Source organism: Amphiprion ocellaris, chromosome 20, assembly GCF_022539595.1.
Source record: "Amphiprion ocellaris isolate individual 3 ecotype Okinawa chromosome 20, ASM2253959v1, whole genome shotgun sequence".
Taxonomy (NCBI): domain Eukaryota; kingdom Metazoa; phylum Chordata; class Actinopteri; family Pomacentridae; genus Amphiprion; species Amphiprion ocellaris.
This window is the reverse complement of record NC_072785.1, coordinates 18129232-18144651: the sequence shown is the minus strand read 5'-3', so window position 1 is coordinate 18144651 and position 15420 is coordinate 18129232. Positions and strand designations below refer to the sequence as shown.

General features: G+C 39.3%; 1 protein-coding gene across 2 annotated transcripts; it reads right to left on the bottom strand.

The window, feature by feature from the left end:
• Window positions 1-3810: 3810 nt before the first annotated feature.
• Window positions 3811-5379, bottom strand: LOC111578060 (cuticle collagen 36-like). 2 transcript variants are annotated; one of them, XR_008599993.1, is made up of 3 exons: window positions 5218-5379; window positions 5079-5124; window positions 3811-4144 (listed from the first exon to the last, which is right to left on the bottom strand). XR_008599993.1 is itself a non-coding variant. In XM_055005726.1 (3 exons), the coding sequence occupies exons 1-3, from the start codon at window positions 5086-5088 to the stop codon at window positions 3911-3913; spliced, it is 255 nt and encodes an 84-aa protein (XP_054861701.1). In that variant the 5' UTR covers window positions 5089-5103; the 3' UTR covers window positions 3811-3910. The 2 variants fall into 2 exon arrangements, 1 of the variants encoding a protein (XP_054861701.1); XM_055005726.1 differs by lacking the exon at window positions 5218-5379 and adding an exon at window positions 4411-4421 and having other exon boundaries at window positions 5079-5103.
• Window positions 5380-15420: the final 10041 nt, after the last annotated feature.

Below are 15420 nucleotides of genomic sequence, written 5' to 3'. Positions count from 1 at the left end.
CAATCAAAGAATATAGTTATCATCTATTGCAGACATTATTTCACTATTTGGTTTAATTTTTTTCCAGTGCGTTTGACAAGATGTCACTTTTATTTCCCTTTGCAATGTTGTTTCAACCTGTAGAGTTCCAGAAATTTAAATTGCAAATTAATCAGAAAACCTGTACTAAGCTACAATGCAAGATACACTCATGCTTTTATTTGGTGAAATATTCTATTATTTTCTCAAAGGGTGATTGCTTACTGGTATGAGAGTGGTTGGCAGTTTGTCACACGGTCCATCGCGTCAGTTATTGCATCGCTATGGCAACGAATGTGCCATGTTGTTGTTAGAGCTCTGGTGAGCATCTGAAGTGCAGACACACATTCAAAGTCGAGCAATAAGAGGAACCAGCAGGCATAATGGGCAGGTAAGCAACAATTTTAGACTTGTAACACGTTCAGCTGACATTTACTAAATAATTCAAGCAGGCCAGGTTTATAAATGCATATTTTTACATGACTTAAATATCCTCAAACATATGAGTGTTGTGTTTTGGTCTTGGGTGGTCTTAATAAGAACTTTTTAAAAGTATTTATTTTGTTGGATCGTATCATGTGAATACCAAAGATTGAGCCACTGATGGTGACCAAAGTAGACATGTGGGTCTTTGTATTGTATTTGAGGGCAACTTATAATAAATAAATGCTTTTTTTACTTTCAGAAAAACATTTAAGGGGATGTGTTGTCTTATGTCAGCCGAAGAAGCTCCAACTGGATGCAGTGTGGTTAATACATTCGGAAGAACGCCATCTGTGTCTCAGGAGCTTCAGCTGGAAAGGTCAAAGATCGAAACTGGAAGCAGGAACTTTGAAGTGTGCAGAAAAATCGCCTCAAACTACAGAGGCAATGAGACTGAAATTTCAGTGCAAAGCTGTGAAGGGAACATCAGTGAAGAGGTTGAAAAGGAATCATCTACAGAACATCAGAGACACCCCATGAATCCTGAAGAGGCTCAAAGTCAGTTTGTACAGAAGCTGACTGCTCTGAAAGGTATTTTTTCCACTTCCGTCAACTGCTTCAGGTGCGTCCTGAAACCTGACGAAGGAGGCAACCATGATGAAGATCAATATCATCCAGTTACAATCTTTAACAAGCACACCAGAAACTCCATGGATCTAAACACTGTCTGTGGCACTTCAGCTACAGGAATAAATCGATGCATTTACGAAGGACTCGTGGAACACAGAAGTGCAACATTAAATCTCACCAATCTCCACATTATGGTTCAGACAAACCCACAGTCTTCAAGGCTAGAAAGCCCTTTGGTTCAGGAACGTATTGGAGAAACCAGTGAGTGTACTGCTGAGGTTATAGTTCTAGCTAATGAACACGCTGCTGAGAATATAACCCCAACACACACACACACACGTAAAAAGGAACAGAAAATGCCACCATCCTAATATACTAACCGTGTGTGAAGGAAACCAGGAGACTCTGAAGCTCCAAAAAATCGCCATGTGTAAGTGAAGACATGAAAGGGACACCAAAGCAAATGTAGGTGGAAGGATTCAGATGACCCCACATTCTCTGGAGATCTCTTGCTCAGAATAGCGCTGTGAGTCACATTTCTCCAAATGTGAACAATTTTCACAAACAATAATGCACATCAAGGAGAAGTGCGTCAGAGCATCCAGCAGCAAGGGGACGAGATCAGACTTTCTGCAACGTTTAACGGTGACTCATTCTCGATTCACCTCAACCCTGCTGGAGAAAATGACATGGGCCCAAATGGGAAACAAAATAGCAGCAGACACTGTGACTGATGATGCTGTTGTTATGGAGAATGTACAGTCGGAGGTTCTGATGCTACTCTCTCTGTCAGAACTGTACACACTGAGCAACAGTGGGAGGAAACACAGCGTTTTGTGCTGTCCATATGGATTTCCACATCTGACACAGCCGCAAACAATATTTCAGTGTTTTTATGAGGAGGTTTCCATTGATTAATAGCACAAGACCAACATACAGCCATAAAGGATAAACCTTAAGATTTTAATTTGCATGAAGGACGTGTTCATTTTTTTTGTCTACAAGGGAAGCTTTCAGCCTGGTGCTGCTACAGGAAGGGAATTCAGTGCAACTTCAATAGATAACCTGCTCTGGTCACCTAATCAGATATTCAGCCTGATTATTTAAATATGAATTAATTCAGGAATATATGACATGCAGTGCAAAATTGATAAGTCAAGGCATTAAAGCAACACTGCTTTTTTTAAACTAAATGTTTTGTCAAGAGTTAGAGAAGAATATAAATGCCATGCAATGTGGACCTGCCACCAGCTGATGGTTAGCTTAGCTTAGCATAAACAGTGGAAACTGGTGGTAACAGATAGCCAGGATCTGTACAAAGGTGACAAAATCCACCTCTTCTAAAGCTTAACAAAGAGAACATTATATCTTGTTGGTTTAATACATTCAAAGCTGTTGTGTTTTATTGGTTGAGGATTAGTTGGGCCTGCAGGAAACAGGAGACTAATGCAAGCATATTTCACAATTTCATTTCGAACAAGACAACACAGAGAGTACAGTACTCCACCAAGGCTGTTCTTTCCCTCACATGACATTGTCAGAAATGCAGGATTTTTTTTTTTAAAGATATGCACCATTTATTTACTAGTTATTGATGATTAAAAATCATGACAACATAGAATGTGGCCATTTAATATAGATGTACCCATAAACAAAATTACCTAGCGCTGAGCACAGGCGTGTGTTATGCATGTGTACATTATGTACGGATACGGAATCGCATGACCTAAATATGTAGCGGGCAGCAGGAATTGATGGGACTCAGAAACTCCCCCACAATGTAATCAGCTGTTTCTTGTATCATTTCCGATGTATAAGTCCTGATAAGCCCTCAGTGGTGGATTTGTAGTAGGATCACAATCATGTGATCATCAGCGGGCAGCTGACATAGTGTTCACTTGTCATAGTTACTGTGATGGTGCCGCTATCTTGCAATTATACAGAAATCTTTAATAAATCTGTGGATCTAGACTATAAGCCACATCACTGCCAAAATCTAATCTATTGGTCCTTGTGGCATTTCTGACCTTCCTTGAAAATTTCATCCAAATCTGTTGGTCCATTTTTGAGTAATGTGGCTAACAGACAGACAGATAAACAAACCAACACCGATTGTCACATAACTCCACCGCGTTCCTTGGTGGAGTAGCTAGATGGAGGTTTTCCTCAAGCTTCAAGATTTGACATTGAACCAGAAAACACTTAAACCCATCTATGCCAGTTGAAATTGTGCTTTAGTGTCTACCTCATAATGGCCAGATTGTAACCAACTGATTTGACCATTCACACATCCTCATAGCGCTTTGGGAGATTTTCTTAAGCACCACTTTAATGTTTGCACACATATGCAAAATTTATTATGACTATGAAGCATATTTAAGCTGCCTGAAACCCTTTTGGATTTGAATAAAGTTACCCACACTACTGCTAAGAAACAGCTTGTTTCCTGTTCCTGTCAACACCTTCCATCATCATAACATGTCTTCATACAGCTGTCTCTTTTATTCTGACTGCATTATTTATCTAATACTGTCTAGTAAATGGGTTATAGTATTTAGATTTATTGATCTAAATCCTTTCATTGAATATTGTCTATTACTTTATGTTGTAGGAATTTAACAGTGGATGCATGCTGCTGTATATTACATAGTTTCAACATGTTTTGGTATGGAAGCTGAAACTGTTATGATGGACTCTGCCACACAATTTATATTGATGTGAATAAACTCTGAACCAGTCTTATCAGTTTCTGGATTAGTTTATTGGAGATGCATTTAATTAATTAGAATCAATATCGCACAGTGTTCATCATTTAGTTGTTATCACTGCATTTCCATTTCTACTCGGGTTTGCCTCCGCGTCTGCCACCATCATCTGGTCCACCACGTTCACCCGGAGGTCCACGAGGTCCACCACGTTCACCTGGAGGTCCACGAGGTCCACCACGTTCACCTGGAGGTCCGTCCCCACGTCCTTGAGGTCCACCACGTTCACCCGGAGGTCCACGAGGTCCACCACGTTCACCTGGAGGTCCGTCCCCACGTTCACCTGGAGGTCCCTCTCCACGTCCCTCCTAAAAGCAATCGTAAGAAAAATTTTGTGATGCAGTTCTCTGCACCTGTTTTAGTCTCCTGAAACAAATTAAATAAAATGGACAACAAGGTTACAGGATCAGAAACTGAAGCAATAAAAGCAAACATTGGAAAAGAATGGTATCTTAATCCACGTGGTCTTCATAGCTCCTCTTCTCCTCCCCAGTGGAGGGAAACGGCTTCGTTAGTACGTTTTCATGCTGTTAGTCACAGGTGTAAAGTGCAGTAAGGAAATAAACTGACTCACCGGCTTGCCAGCTAGAATTGAAAGAACAAAAAATGAAATATAAATTAAGAGAAATTACAAATGAAATATATAACCACAAGTCAAATAACATAAAAGAAATTAAAAGACATCTTTGTTGAGTTTTAACCAATGCGGCCTAGGGTTAGAGATTAAAAAAAAGAAAAGAAAGAAAAGCATTTCAAAATAAAAGCAGTTGTCAGCAACACAGCACCGGCAGTGATGTCTTATTAATATTTAAATGATCTTCAAAAACAGTTGCTCAAAGAAGTGTTTAAATTACCATACACATAGTCCATGTGCTTGCACAGAACTCTACAAAGACCACATGTATATACACTAACAGTCAGAAGTTTGGACACACCTTCTCATTCAATCCTTTTTATTTATTTATTTTATTTTCTACTTTGTAGTTCAATACTGAAGATAAACACTTTTTTGTTTACAACATAATTCCATATGTATTATTTTATAATTCTGATGTCTTCAGTATTAATCTACAATGTAGAAAATAATTAAGTAAAAAACACTGAGTGAGAAGGTGTGTCCAGATTTTTGACTGGTAGTGTATATGTGCTGTATATAGAAGTACAGTGAGTGTTGCAACTAAAACACAGTACATTACACATTACAAATAATTCTTAGAAAATATCGTAATCAGAAAAACTTACAATCACTCATTCTGTCTCGTTGACAAGTGCAGTAAAAAGTCTATTCCTGGAAAAAAAATTAAACAAGGATCTTAAAAATTAAAACATTACACTTGTGTTAATCAGTACAAATAATCAGCAGTACCTGCTAGATACATACCTGATGTAGTAATGTCTGCAACAATTCCTGTCTGATGTGTCTGTATTTATAAGGTAGAGTATGACATTAAGAATGTGGATGAGCTGATGCTGCACACGGGACTATTGTTGTGAAATGTATTTGTTTGATAGCTGCCAGACAGGTAGGATTTGGGTGTGACTAGTTTTAAACAGACGGTAACTGAAGTTTCCAAATCAAAAAATTTCAGACACTAGAAGGTAAACAAGGGCGTAACCCGAGGAAAGTTGCCCAACCTTAAGTGCTAAATCCTTCATAAGAAAAGTCAGCTTTATAACCAGCTATTTTCAGTCTGTTGAACAGTGTGTGTGGGATGGAAACATAACATGCTACCTCATGCTGAGCATACAGTCAAGCCCAAAATTATTCATACCCCTGGCAAATTTTGACTTAAAGTTACTTTTATTCAACCAGCAAGGGTTTTTTTTGATTGGAAATGACACAGTTGTCTCCCAAAAGATAATAAGACAATGTACAAGAGCTATCATTATGAACAAATAATTCCTCAGCTTTTATTTACATTTAAACAAAAAGTGGCATGTCCAAAATTATTCACAGAAAAGCCTTTATTGACTTTTACACCAATCAAACACTTCTAGAATTGCTGGCCAGCTTTGTGCATGTCTCCACTGGTATTTTTGTCCATTCATCTTTCGCAATGAACTCCAACTCTTGGAAGAACATGAAATAACATATTTGCAAAACTGTTGGTGTTGTGTTCAAAATACTTGCAAATGTGAAGACTTCTTGCATTCTTAGACATGATTAGGAATAGTTCACGTTAGAAAATTAAAACCAGTTTTTTAGGGTGACAAAATATCCCATCTGTGTTTTCTGTTTCTACAAAAATCTCATACACATGCAGATTTCTAATATGAAACACAAGTCTAACTGCCTTTGCCTTATAAAAATCATTCTGCTGACTGTGCCGGCAAAGACGGCTCCTGATGAAGAAAAGCTGCCATACTACTCCATACTACCATGTTCTTCATCTTTAAGGGAGTCTTTTTAACTGAAATTTGAGCCCTGAAGTGTGAAGCGGCAGTAAATAATCCTGACAGTTACAAAAACTACAACCATAACTATAGCTATTATTCTGGAATCCAAAATGCAGCAGCATGTCTTTTCACAGAGGAAACATTACTCCACTTTTAAAGGCTTTTCCTTGACTTCCTGCTCATTTTAAAATGAATTTTCAGATTTGTTATGAAGACTTTTAACAGACTAGCTCTTGCAGCTTCTAGATACCTACAGTACACTAACTCTGGTGTCTTATTAGTAGAACTAAGGTGTACAGAGATGCTGCCTTCTGTGTCAATGAGCCTCACCTGTTGTGCCTGCAGAGCAAAACCTCTAAAGGTGTTTTTGTAGACTTGTGTTTATGTAGTTCCTATGTAGTTTGGTATAATATGCTGACATCAGACCTATTTTTTGTGTGTTTTTTTTCTTGTGTTTTCTCTCTGTAAGTTTAAGTTTTTCGTCTTTTTTTATTCACTATTTGATGTATAACACTTCAAATTCACTTGCTGTATGAACTGTACTATACAAATAAAATTGTTATTATTGTTGGGAAAGCAACCTCTGTGAAAACAAAGCTTAGGTTTATGGTATGACTGCAACAACCACCTCACTGTGGCTGATTTAACAATAGTATCATAACTGAGAACACACCTTTCACTGTCCGTACATACAAAACATGCAAAACTAGATCTGAAGTGTCACACCAGGTGAACCAGGAAGAGTGTATTTGGAGAAAAACAAAGAGTTGTGATGGGTGATAGATTAAAAGCAGGGACAATTAAATTGCTATGACCTGAACTGGCTGCAGATGCGTGTAAAGCCAGAGAATTGTCAAAGTTCTTTTTTGTGTATGAATCCAGTGATCACAAAGACATTTTGGACTTGTGCCATAAAACTCAATGATGTTTGGAAAGTACAGGCACGTGTGGTTGTTCCAAATGAACACGTACAAATTAGACTGTCTGTGGTGAATATTTTACTGCAGTGCAAATTGTTTGGTGACCTACTTCAGCTTTAAAAATCCTGTCAGGTCAAGTTAATCTGGGTGTTAGACCCTAAACTGTTTTCCATCTCTATTAAGCACAGTGCAAAAACTGAAAAACAATGCTGCATATGTTTCAAAGCTGCAGCCTTTTTAATTTCCACTAAATTAAATTCTATTTATAAAGCCCACAAGCCTCACAATGCAAGTCCTCCCAGGGAACTTCATGTCATAAAATCAACACTTTACAGTATTATATTAAAGAGAAACAACAAATCCTTGCATTTCTCTTTGATAGGAATGAGCCTCTGACAGAACCAGGCTCAGGAAGGGCAGACATCTGCCTCGACCTGTTGGGGTGACACTAAAATAGACAGACAAAAGGAAAGCAGAGACAAAGAAACAAGACATAAAGGAACTAAACGCCCAGGGGAGTTTGGTGAGGCCAGTAATTGCAGATCAGAAACCTGCAGAGCCAGACATACCAGCAGAGAAGCAGAAACGTGACAAGAGACATGATTTACAGTGTGTATAATCACACTACCATTTCTTTAGCTAAGCATTTGTCAGTACATGAGGTTATGAAATAAGCAAATGGAAGAGGAAAGTAGACAAGAGTAAATAAAGCCTTGTGAATCTCACAACTGCTGTTCATCATCTCTAATCACTCTCCCACTAAAACAGCGACTGCTGGCAGCTTGAAATTTCAAGCTTTCCAAACAAAAAGTCCTTTTCTAGTCCATCCCAGTGGAGGAATCTTTTTGTTTTTCTAAATATTCATAAGAACATAATCTGATGTTTTTACAGTATTGTTGTTTTTGTTCATCTTAATCCTGATGTTAGTCTCCCTTTAATGATATTTCAGTTTGAAATCTGTATTACTGCTGTACACACTGGATCCGATAACCAACAACCGCATAACAAAATAATTGTAAATATTTGGCTACACTGAGAAAGAAAATGGAATGAAAGACCACAATCAGGAAGATTATGGTGAAATTCCCAAGTTCTTGCTTCAGACACACACACATGTAGAAATTCTTGGAAACATTACTTTGACTAGTTTCCCTGTGTGCTAAATTTTTGAGTAATCAGGTTTAAAATTACAGTCAAATTCTTCTTTACATCCCACTTTATACAAAGAGAAATACAAGACAATGCATTTACTGTCCATCCATCCATCCATTATCTATACACCGCTTATTCCTCACTAGGGTCGCGGGGGGGGCTGGAGTCTATCCCAGCTGACTTGGGCGAAGGCAGGGGACACCCTGGACAGGTCGCCAGTCTGTCGCAGGGCTACATATATAGACAAACAATCACTCACACATTCACACCTACGGGCAATTTAGAGTAATCAATTAACCTCAGCATATTTTTGGACTGTGGGAGGAAGCCGGAGTACCCGGAGAGAACCCACGCATGCACAGGGAGAACATGCAAACTCCATGCAGAAAGATCCCGGGAAAGCCGGGACGCGAACCAGGGATCTTCTCGCTGCAAGGCGAAAGTGCTAACCACTACACCACTGTGCAGCCCCCATTTACTGTCCAATACAATGAATTAAAAGTTGTGGTGCAGATCAGCTGTTTGCAAGTACTATACAGTATGTGCACATTAAATGAAAAAACAATGACATTGTTGGAAGAACAAGCTCTTCTCCACCATATGAACCCTGTTCAGTACTAAAAACTACCTTCTAAGCTTTAGTTCTGTTTAAATCAGAGCCACCAGTGTTTGAACAATAACAACCAGAATGTGGTGCATTTACTGAGAGAAACAAACAAATGTAGAATTAAGGGTGAATTATATTTATTCACTGATAATGACTGATAATAAATTTTTTTTGGTTTTATTTTAATTTGGGTTTTTTTTTTTGTTTTCTTTTTGTTTTTGGGAGGCAATTTAGAGAGTCCAATTAATCAATTTGCACGGGGAGAACACAGAACTGGCCACAGAAAACAGCCCACCAGAGGAGTGGAGCTGTTTTTATGAGGCTGCACTGCTAATCACTGAGCCCACCGTGCTGCCCTTAAAGAAAGAATAGAAAGGTGAAGAATGGGGGTGATAGATAGATAGATAGATAGATAGATAGATAGATAGACGGGCTGTGATTGGTTGTGACCTCACCTTTGCCTTTAATGTGGTTGCTATGCAACAAATCTGTGGATGTTCTCAGTCATCCAGGTCATGATAAGTCTCAAGCAAGCATAAGTTATGGCAACTGGACTAACCTCGTGTGAGTCGAAAAAATAATATTTTTTCGTCATTTTTTCGTACTCACACGAAACCTCGTGTGAGTTTTCGACTCACACGAGGTTAGTCCAGTTGCCATAACTTATGCTTGCTTGAGACTTGCTATGCAACCAATGGAGACACAAGCTCCGCCCACATTCAGCCAACGGCGGAAAAGTTTAATAAAAAATAAAGGGCTTCAAAACTCAACACTAAACTTCCTCTGGTCTACAGCAATACACCCAATAAGTCTGCAGTATGATGTAAAATAATTTTAATAAAATAATTATTCGCTTATTGACTTTGATAAGCGGCCGGTGGTTCATGTGGCTTACAGGTGTCGTGCCTGTAAGGTCGCTTGTCCCGCCTCGGACTGTTTCGGTCCGTGCGCCCGTTGAAGGTCACAGACACACAGGCAATGAAACGTTGTTGTGCTTGTCATGGCGGCTGTTGGCATTTCTGCCTGAGTCTAGAGACTTGACGCCGTTTCTCCACTAGGAGTTGATACTTTGCGCCGACACTTTGATGAGTTAAGTACTAGCTTGAGGCAGCTAGCCGTTATGCTAAACTGTAGTATTGTTTACCGAGTTGACTTGTGCTGAGTACATTAGCAAGCTAGCAGCGTTAGCCGAACGGCTAATCCACGTTTACTCGTGCTAATTGCGTTAGCCGACTAACAGACTGTTCTGAGTTGATAAAAATACGAGACATACATGTTCTGTATACTGGTGTATTTGTAAGACTGTTTTATATTCAGTGTAATGTCAATGTTGTGTTGGTAAACGCTGCTCATGAGATAATATTAGTGCTTTATATGATCAGCTGCGCATTGTATTAGCTCCGTGCAACTAATAGATTGGATGCTGGTTTGCATGGATGGTTTGTGTTTTAGTCCCTTTTCCTCGTAAGCAGTTGTACAACTGAATTACAACTGACCAGTATGCTAATTTCTTTTTAGCTTTATTCTGTGGTCATTAATGTTGAAAGGTTCGCTCGAAGCTTAAATGTAGTTTGACTGTGAAAATCTCGAAACACAGGAATTTTCTTCAGGCCTTCCAGAGAGTCCTAGAAGATTTGAGAACTTTGTATTTATCAGATGGTGAGCCTCAACCCATAGGGAATTGAAGCCCACACAGTTCTGTGGTCAGGATTTTCACATGCCCAACTGCTAACAGATCAACCAGGTGGTTGAGAACAGTGACATTTACAGACCTATTTATGTCTTTTTGCTGAATGTATCCTCTGGGTTTCATTGGGTTGTTAACATATCAAACTCCAGCTATTTTTGCAAAAGGTTTTGTGGCATGTCCATCATCTTTGGTATCCATCTTCTTGGCTTGTGCTGCATTTAATATCTTCTCATAGTTATTATTATTACTGAACCCAATTTCACTAACGTCATGTAACCAGTGGCATGGGATGGTGCTCCACTATCGGCCTCTGATTGGGAGAGGAGGCAGTTAGGTGAGTGGGGAGGTGTTGAATATTTTATGAGAGGACAGAGAAGACACAAGGCCTCAGTTGTCATGATTTGTGGTAAGACATTTGTTGGATGTTTAAGGGGTAGCTCGTTCCACAAAAGTTAAGGTGTGCCTTTTTAACAGCTGTATGTCTCTGGATATTGCAGTATGGCCACACAACTTTTATGGGGGGTTTGATTTCTTGTTGTGTGTGAGATGTCGGTATAGCAGGTATATGGGAATGTATTGCGGTCAGCATTTTTTAATCATTCATTTAATCGTTAACTTTGTATCTATTGTTTGTGCTTTTTACAGTGACTGTTCAGATTTGTTTGCTGTAGTTAGCCTGCCCGGCCTTGCAGGGCCTGTAGATGAAAAGATCTGAGGATGTGCCTTGTGAGAGTGGGCTAACTCCTTTTATTCTTGTTTATTTATAGGTCTCCCTCAGGTCCCCCTCATCCACCTCCCTTGCAATAGACCACAGCAGCAGTTAAATTAAGGCCCAAGAGGCAGACATCCTGCAGCAGACTGAAAATGCAGAAATCCAGTTGCATGAATGAAATGAGAATATGAAGACTGCTCCCTAAAAGATAATTGAAAGTTCTCAGCTGACCATGTGTCAGGCAGTGACAGAAATGTCATGATGAGGGTGAGGCAGAGGACAAGGACGCAGGAAAGGTGGTCCTGCCTGCATCTGCAGTCTGATCATCAGGTGTGTATGACACTGACTTCTCCCTCTTGGCCTTTTCTTTCCTAAATTGTTATTGAGGAACGCACAACAGCTTAAGAACTCATTTTACTCATCAGACAAGAAAAGACTGGCAGAGCCATGAAGTCATAAATGTTGTGTTTTCCACCACTATGGCTAACGCAGTGGCTGCCTGAGCTGGTTAAAGCGAAAACAATGCAGCTAAATGATCATCATTCACTCGCATGAAATTTTAACTTGCACACTCGCAACAAGTAATCGCATGTGTGATCATTTTGGTTGCAGTCTTCAGCCCTATCTGTGTTGCCAGTGTGGACATTGATGCAAAGACTTCAGGCTCAGAAGATGACAGACCATCTTTCCAGCCATCACACCGAGAGCTGAAGGGGTGAAAGCGGAGGCCAGTTGTGGACCAGCCTATACAGACATCGCATTGGGTGAGTCATGGTCAAACCGATGACAGTGTGATGTTTGCTATTGATTACAGTGAAGCCAAGGTTAATGTGTATAAAAAATGAAGCTCCTACATTTACTAAGTATGTCATCACGACTCACGTCATTTGCACACATACAGTGCATACATGGAGCCGACTTTATGACTACAGATACTTCTCACTGCACAGCACGTTTCAGTAGGCCCAGATGAACATTTTGAGGAAGTCTGGAAGAAAACATACTTTAGAAGGAATGCTTGAATACATTTCTGCCATTTTTTTAAAATTAACACCTCCTCATGTCAAAGATCTGTAATGTTACATATATGTCACACTGTTTGTTGATGGTGAATTTGTTCCCCATGTGAAAACTATGAGTTTACTTCTGCGGTGTAAAATTTTCAGTCACTCTCCCCAGTGGGAGTGTATTCTTATGTTTACATGTTTAAATATTATGCTTCTCTATTAATGAAGTGCAGACACATATTATTGTGTTCAGTCTTTGTTCAGGATCTGCTTCATGTTCTGGAGGCTCCAATGACGAGAGTTTGTCTCCACCTGCTGGACAAGATGTCACACTGCACTTAGTCTCTGACCTGCTGTTGGTTTAATGGCGGTGATGCAGCTGGTGTTGAGGTGAGCAGCTACAGTTTTACATTTCCACATTTACTGATACTTCGTCTATGCATGTTTTAACTTAAGATATGTTTAAAAGGAACAGCCTTTAAACTGTAAGCCCGAGAGTTAATTTGCATGTAAGCTAATTTGGCCTCACTTTCCAGAATACTTACCGTAAGGCATAGCAGAACTGTTAGTCCTGCAACATGTTTTAGTCATAGACTGGCATATGTTACAAGTTTGACAATTTAGGAATCTCCAAAAAGTTTCAAAAGATTCAAATGATGTTTTGACCAATTAATTAAATAACGGAAATTGGGTTGAATTAGGCTGAAGCTGCATTCTTTCCTCACAGTTGCAACATTTGAGCGACACTCGACTGAGAATTTACTCCCTGAACCTGCTTTCACTGAACCTAATCAGGGGTGTTACTTAGTTCTTGATTCAGTCTTTGTATTGAGATTTTAACCTGATAATTGCACATTTTCAAGTTATTGCAGAGTAAAATCAATAGAAAATGTGAGACACTGTGCTGGAGACAAAGTGAAATCATCCCACTGTCTTTTGTATTTTTAACCCACATTAATATCAGTGAATGCTGGCTGGCTAGAGCACTGGCTCTTTTACTGTCTTCCTTAGAAACTGCCTGACTTTACAGAGTTAATTCTAAGTTACAGAGCTATAATCATATGCAGCGATGGGCCTTAGAAGTACTTGCTTTCATTAATTTATCAGTAATTTGAAAAAAATTCCCCATAAAGTCCCGTAGCACAACATGCTAAGTCTGCTGTCTATCTTACTGAAAAATTACTTTGGAAAATGTTATGAGGCCACTTTCTGTATATAGTTACGCAGAGGGATCCATACACACAATAATGTCACTGCTGCAGATACCAGTGATGGAAAATTCTTACTTGATGTGACAGGAAAAAGATTAGACCAGGAGAGTCAAGCTCATCTTAGTTCAGGGGCCATATACAGCCCAATTTGATCTCAGTTGGGCCACACCAGTAAAATCACATAAAATCAACATAATAACCAATAAATGACAACTCCAAATTTTTTCCTTTGTTTTAGTGCAAATAGTACATTCTGAAAATGTTCACATATCTTTTTACAAGACATTAATGAACAACCTGAAATTTCTTAAGAAAAATATGTGCAATTTCCAAAATATTATGCCTCAGTTTATCATTTTCACATGTGCATTACAACTTACAGATCACAGAGTTTCTGCAAAGACAAAGGACAAATTTAAATGTGAGATGTCTTGTCTGTCTTTGTTTGTAATTTTAAGTCATCCTGCGTGCCGGATTGGACTCTGGCGAGCCGGTTTTGGCCCACGGGCCATATGTTTGACACCTCTGGATTAGACTTTCATTCATCATCATGCATATCGCATCATTTCCAAAGGCTTTAACACGATTAGAATGGCATATGAATACATCTAGTGCTTTTTTTTGTTCTTTTTTTAAAAAAATTTTTTATTCTTATTTTTTTTAAAAACATGCAAACAAAAAATTAAAATCCAGCATTATTCACAATATTTGGAGCTACAGCCTCGGATAGGACATAACAATGTCACTGACCCCATGCACGAGTTTCCCTCAAGTCCTTCAAACTGTTTAAACAGCTCAACGAGCCTTAAATTATCATAACATCAGTATTTCCTTTCACTTGGCATTTTCTTGATAATACATCACTAATATCCTTCTTTGCAAGGTCAAAACTCAATGACTTACTTGATTTACTGGAATGATTTTTGATGTAGTAACATGTTAGGCGCTAATGCAACCTCTTTTTAAAAAAAAAAAATTCTTACATTAATCTTTAAATACCTCAAATACTTGTGCGCTAGAATATTGTGGAAAGAGCTTTGGCTCATTAGCAGGATTGATCCACGTAGAATGTAAAGTATGTGGACACGAGCGTGCTAGAAATGTTGTAGCTCAGACTGGCAACTTTCAACGAAGTGTTTGTTCCCATAATGCCCTGGTAATTGCAGTGCGCTGACTCTGAGTCTCAAGTGACTGACTTCAGTTGCTGCTGCTCCTCTTGTGCAGACGCCCGTACCATTTGTCAGCCAGGGCTGCCTGTTTGCTGCATGTCATTAGCTCTCAGACTGTGGCAAGAGCAGCACGCCGTGTATGAAGAATTGTGGGAAATCCTGCCACCCCCCTCTCCTCCTGTCTTTAGGAAGCTTCTTTAGTCCTCTCAACTTGTAGTCTGGGGCTCATAGAGACGCAGCTGTTGGAAGCGCAGTGGGAACAAACAGCACACGCATCTCATTTGTGATGTCTGCAAGTAGACGGTGGCATGTTTGGATGTGAATGAGGCTCCAGAAGCTGTCCAAAAAATGCAGTGTGCAAAAGAGATGTGAGAGAAACTATACAGAGTACATACAAATTCTAATGTAAAAAATAAAAACAAAAACATCTCTGTCATAGAGCGTTAGACTGTGAAAATGAATGAGTTCAGCTGGAGCAAATTACTGACACAGCTAGAGAATAATCGCAGGGTCAGCTTGGGTTAGTTCAGCACCTACGCAGTAAGGGGTTATCTTTGTTGAGCACTCACGGATACAAATCCAGCCAAAACAAGAGGCTAGAGAAAAAAATCGCACTAACACAGGGTCAGAAATAGCATTGGTAATCGGCAGAATGAACCCAATACTGTGTTGGTGCTGTATTCACCCAAAAAGGGTCGATAAAGAATCAAATTATCACA